At 45.4% G+C, this 4,884-nt stretch overlaps 1 protein-coding gene across 1 annotated transcript in view; it reads left to right on the top strand.

Moving 5' to 3' along the window:
* The window catches only part of LOC110299303 (homeobox protein MSX-1-like), a 4,980-nt gene extending 1,172 nt beyond the window's left edge, over window positions 1-3,808 (top strand). The window contains exons 2-3 of the mRNA XM_021168975.1: window positions 2,082-2,679; window positions 3,108-3,808. Of these exons, the coding sequence (XP_021024634.1) occupies window positions 2,098-2,679; window positions 3,108-3,581 (1,056 nt within the window). The 5' untranslated portion in view covers window positions 2,082-2,097 and the 3' untranslated portion in view covers window positions 3,582-3,808. The remainder of the gene's footprint in view (window positions 1-2,081; window positions 2,680-3,107) is intronic.
* The last annotated feature ends 1,076 nt before the right edge of the window (window positions 3,809-4,884 follow it).

Here is a 4,884-nt window from a genome sequence, read left to right as displayed (position 1 = left end):
CCTGGAACTCACTCTGTAGACCAGGCTGGCCTCGAACTCAGAAATCCACCTGCCTCTGCCTCCCAAGTGCTGGGATTAAAGGTGTGTGCCACCACCGCCCGGTTTAAGATTTTTTATAAGATTACTTTTTTTTAAAAAAAAATTAGATATTTTCTTTATTTACTTTTCAAATGTTATCCTCTTTCCTGGTTTCCCCTCCGAAAACCCCCTATTCTCTCCCTCATCCCCTTCTTACTAACCCACCCACTACTGCTTCCTGGCCCTGGCATTCCCCTATACTGGGGCATAGAACCTTCACAGGACCAAGGGCCTCTTCTCCCACTGATGACAAACTAGGCCATCCTCTGCTACATATGCAGCTAGAGCCATGAGTCCCACCATGTGTTTTCTTTGGTTGGTGGTTTAGTCCTAGGGAGCTCTGGGGGGTACTGGTTAGTTCATATTGTTGTTCCTCCTATGGGGCTGCAAACCCCTTCAGCTCCTTCAGCTCTTTTCTCTAGCTCCTTCATTGGAGACCCTGTGCTCTGTCCAGTGGATGGCTGTGAGCATCCACTTCTGTATTTTTCAGGCACTGGCAGAACCTCTCAGGAGACAGCTTTATCAGGCTCTTGTTGGCATCCACAATAGTGTCTGGGTTTAGTGATTGTATATAGGATGGATCCCTGGTGGGGCAGTCTCTGGATGGTCATTCCTTCAATCTCTGCTCCCTTTTTCTTTTATTGGATATTTTTATTTATTTACATTTCAAATGTTATTCTCTTTCCAGGTCTCCCCTCTGTCACCCACCATCCCATCCCCCTTCCCCCTGCCTCTGTGAGTACTCCACCCACTCACACACCTACTTCCACCTTCCCGCCCTGGCATTCCCCTACGTTAGGGCATGTAACACCCTCAGGCTCAAGGGCCTCTCCTTCAACAACAAAGCCATCCTCTACCACATATGCGGCCGGAGCCATGGGTCCTTCCATGTGTACTCTTTGGTCTGGCTGGTTGACACTGTTGGTCCCCCCATGGGGCTGCAAACCTCCTCAGCATATGAAGCTCAAGAAGGAGGTCCATTTCTTAAGATAGTCACAGAATATTCAAGGACAAATTTCTTCTAGACGGTGATGAAAGAGGTCAGGTGACCTGAAGGGATGGGTGTGGTGTGGTGTGTTGTGGTTGTATGTGCCTTTAATCTAAGCACTGGGTAGGGTGGCAGAGTCATGTGGATCTCTAGGAGATCTAGGTCAGCCTTGTCTAAGTTGAGTTAAAGGACAGCCAGGGAGCTCATACAGATCAACCCATTTCTCAAAAATATCAAAAGACAACAAAGTTGTCTTCCACCTGTCCAAGTTTCCATAAAGTATGTCTGCAGACTGAGTATGTCCACTGGGTGGGAATGTCTGCTGGATGTGAGGGGATGGAAGGAGGGGCCTATGTGAGGGTCCTGGGTGGAGATTCAATGAAGGCCAAGTCCTTGGAGTAGAGTTTCAATACCAGAGTGGGTTTGTGCTAGATGTAAGAGCCTTATTATTTCCAGAGTAATTAGACCTTGAGTGATTCTGTGTAGATGAGGGTGGGATGGGATCACATATGATCCTGTTCTATGGCTCTTCACTCCTTGGTTAGAGTCAGAGATTCCAGCAGAAAGGAAGAGGATCTGTGACTTTTTAAAAATTAAATTATTTTATTTATTTGCACTCCAAATGTTGCCCCCTGTCCATGTCGTAACTCATGGAGTTCTTCACCCCTCCTCACTGTAGGCTCTGAGAGGGTGCTCCCCCACACAGGCTCCCCTCGCCCACTCACCCACCTACTCCCACCTCAACGCCTCCAGGGATCTAGGACTTTTAAACTTTGTGGGAGGACATTCAATTGCTAGCCTCCCTGGGCTGACAGAATTATATTAACACAGGAGCTATTTGCATGTTTATGCAATGTTGAGCATACTTAAAGGCCTGGGAGACAGAGGCAGGTGGTCAGAAAGAGTGAAGCTCCTGACTGATCCCTGCTCTATAGGAAGTCCAAAGCATGTGCTGGGTAGGTATGGTTGGTGGTCTCTGGAGCTTTTCTGATATGTTTCCTTTTTTTCCCCCTAGGTTCTCCTGTAGGAACATGCTTCAATACAATCAGAGCCCACATATGCCCCAAGATCCCTCCTTGCATTCAGAATTCCAAATGTCTTCAAGTGTACCCATAGAAACCAGTTTTCAAATGCATCAAGAGCCTGCAAGGAATTTGCCTTTCCAAGTGTGCCAGAGTCCTCTAGTGATCCCAAGAAGTTCAATGCAATCAAGTCTTTCAGTCCCTGAAAGGGACCTATGTCCGCAAGAGTCCCCGCAAGAGTCCCAAGGTCCTTCAAGAAAATCAAGTATACAAATGCAACCAGGTCTTGTAATGGACCCAGGTTTACCAATTCTGAGAAGCCTCTTAATGCATTCAAGTCATCAGATACCTTCAAGATCCTCAGTGAGATCTGGTTTCCAGGGTTCTCTAGGACCTATGGTGCGGTCCCCTAGTTATGGTGACCGACGAATCAGCCTTGTGACTCCAAGGAAGCACCGGAAAATACGCACTGTATACACCGAGGAACAAAAGTGTGTGCTGCAANAACATTTTCATAAGTGCACATACCCAAACCAGGATCAATGCATGGCACTGGCAGTTTTGGTTGGTGTCACAGCCAATGACATCCAGGTATGTTTCTCTTCCCTGTTTCTGACAGCCACAATATCTACTTCCCCCTCTCCCTGCAATCAGACACCTGATCTCTGTGCTCTTAAATTCTTGGGACAGCCTGGACAGTTGTGGAAGGTACATGCATGTGGGGCTGAACTTCACGTTCTGCTTCAACCTGGGTACCAACATGGATGAATATTATTCTCCTGCAGGACTTCAGAGCCCATAGTTTAACACAGGACACACTAACTGAATCTTCCCTAGGCTTTTGTTGTCAGGTCATATACATTCTATCTTACTACAATCTCTTAGGGACCTAGAGACTCAGACTTCTCTGTTGCTGACTCATGCAGCATTGCTATAGAAACTCCTTCCATTCAGAAGCTTCACCTAGTGACCAGTTGGGGGAAAACAGGTATTCCTCTGATGTCTCCTTTGTTTTTCAGATCTGGTTCAAGAACCACAGGGCTAAGTCCAAGCGGGCGAGTCTCCAGAATGTTCCAGCAGCACTGCCAGAGACAAATGGAAGCTCTGAAGCTGTTTCTGAGTCAGTCCACTTTCCTGATTCCTTACCTGTTGTTGCTTCTGACAATGGAGAGTCCATGTGGTCAGGCACATTTGGTGAGGATTCCATTCCCAACCTCAACTGCAGCCAGGAATCTTCTCTGCCTCATTATCAGGCCTGTGATAGTGCCAGGTGTTGTCCGCAAGAATACCTGCTTGATGGCCATGCCCCTGTTACAGCTTGGAACTCTGGTCAATCAGCAGCAGTTGAAGTCCAGACTGGCCTAGCAGTAGCTGAAGCTCCAGTCGTCATGGTAGCTTCCACCCAAGGTCCAGAGTATGCTCAAGATTCAAGTCCATCNACAGAGGAGCTCTGGCAACGGGTTCTTGAAGACTTTGATGAGTTGGAGGATTGAGATACACCCCCATAAAACACCTCTCACCCCCCTTGACTTATCCAGGCCTTTATAGAAAGGAAGATGTTTGTTAGTGTATTTGGAGAAATTAAGTAGGCCTATCTGTAGTAGTTTCATGTCACTGGTTTATATAGTGGGATTGTTTAAAAAACATGGAAAATATTCCTTCCTTATTGTTGAATTACATATTCTTTAAATAAAAGAAAGAAAACATTTACTGGAGATTTAAAAAAATGTTTTTGTCAGTTTTTTCCCCCAAATATTTATACACGTGAATGCCTGCAATGCATGTATGCAACTGTCTTGGACTTGGAGGCAGAAAAGGGTATAGGATTTTCTGGAGTGAAACTATAGACAGTGGAGGTCTTACATGTGTGTTTGGAAATGAGCTAAGATCTGCTGTTGCTTCTAAGCAGTGAGCTCTCAAGGTCATCATTAACTAGACAGCAAGTTCAAGGGCAGTGTAAGGCACACCAGGCCCTACCTGAAACAAAAGTATTGATAAGAAACTATTCAATAGAAAATGCATTGGTCAAGTCTAGCCTAGTGTAACGCTTTCTTGTCTTTGGCTTATACCAAGAGCAGTTACAGGACCAGTGTCTTTGCAGAGGCCAAAGAAGCTGGATAAAGCCTGGGCAGTTGTGACTCAGGCCTTTATTCCCAGCACTAGGGAGACACAAGCAGTTCTGTCTCTGAGTTTGAGGTCAGCTTGGTCTATAAAGGAAGTTCCAGCACAGACAGGGCTACTCAGCGAAACTTCCTAGAAAAATTAAGGAGAAACAGTCAGACAGAGAGACAGAGACAGAGAGACAGACATAGACATAGACACAGAGAGAGAGAGACAGAGAGAAAGACAGAAAGACACAAAGAAATAAACAGATTGAGAGACAGAGAATGAGAGAGACAGATTTAGATCCATACAGACAGACAGAGTGAGATACGAGGTGTGGTGACAATAAATGCAAGCAAGATAAAATGTCCTGAGAGGAAACAAGGTTTCCAAAAGGAAATCAATTAAATTTGCATTGAGAGCAGAATGCCACCATGAAATACTAAAGGGTACAGTAAAATCTCACTCAAGGGATGTTGGCCTCTAATCACAACATTTGTTGGGCAGTGGAATGAGAAATTCATTCAACCTCAGTCATCCAGTGAGTTTGGGATTAGTCAGAAAATAAAAAATCTGAAGCTGGGTGATGGCACAGCTAAAAGACCTTGTCATGAACCCTGACTGACATTTATGTACATGATCCACACTGTGGAAAGGCAAAACTAGTTTATACATGCTCCTTTCTAATATCCA

The sequence above is a fragment of the Mus caroli genome, chromosome 7, assembly GCF_900094665.2.
Source record: "Mus caroli chromosome 7, CAROLI_EIJ_v1.1, whole genome shotgun sequence".
NCBI lineage: Eukaryota > Metazoa > Chordata > Mammalia > Rodentia > Muridae > Mus > Mus caroli.
Note: the sequence above shows the minus strand (reverse complement) of the source record. Positions and strands in the feature narration are given on the sequence as shown.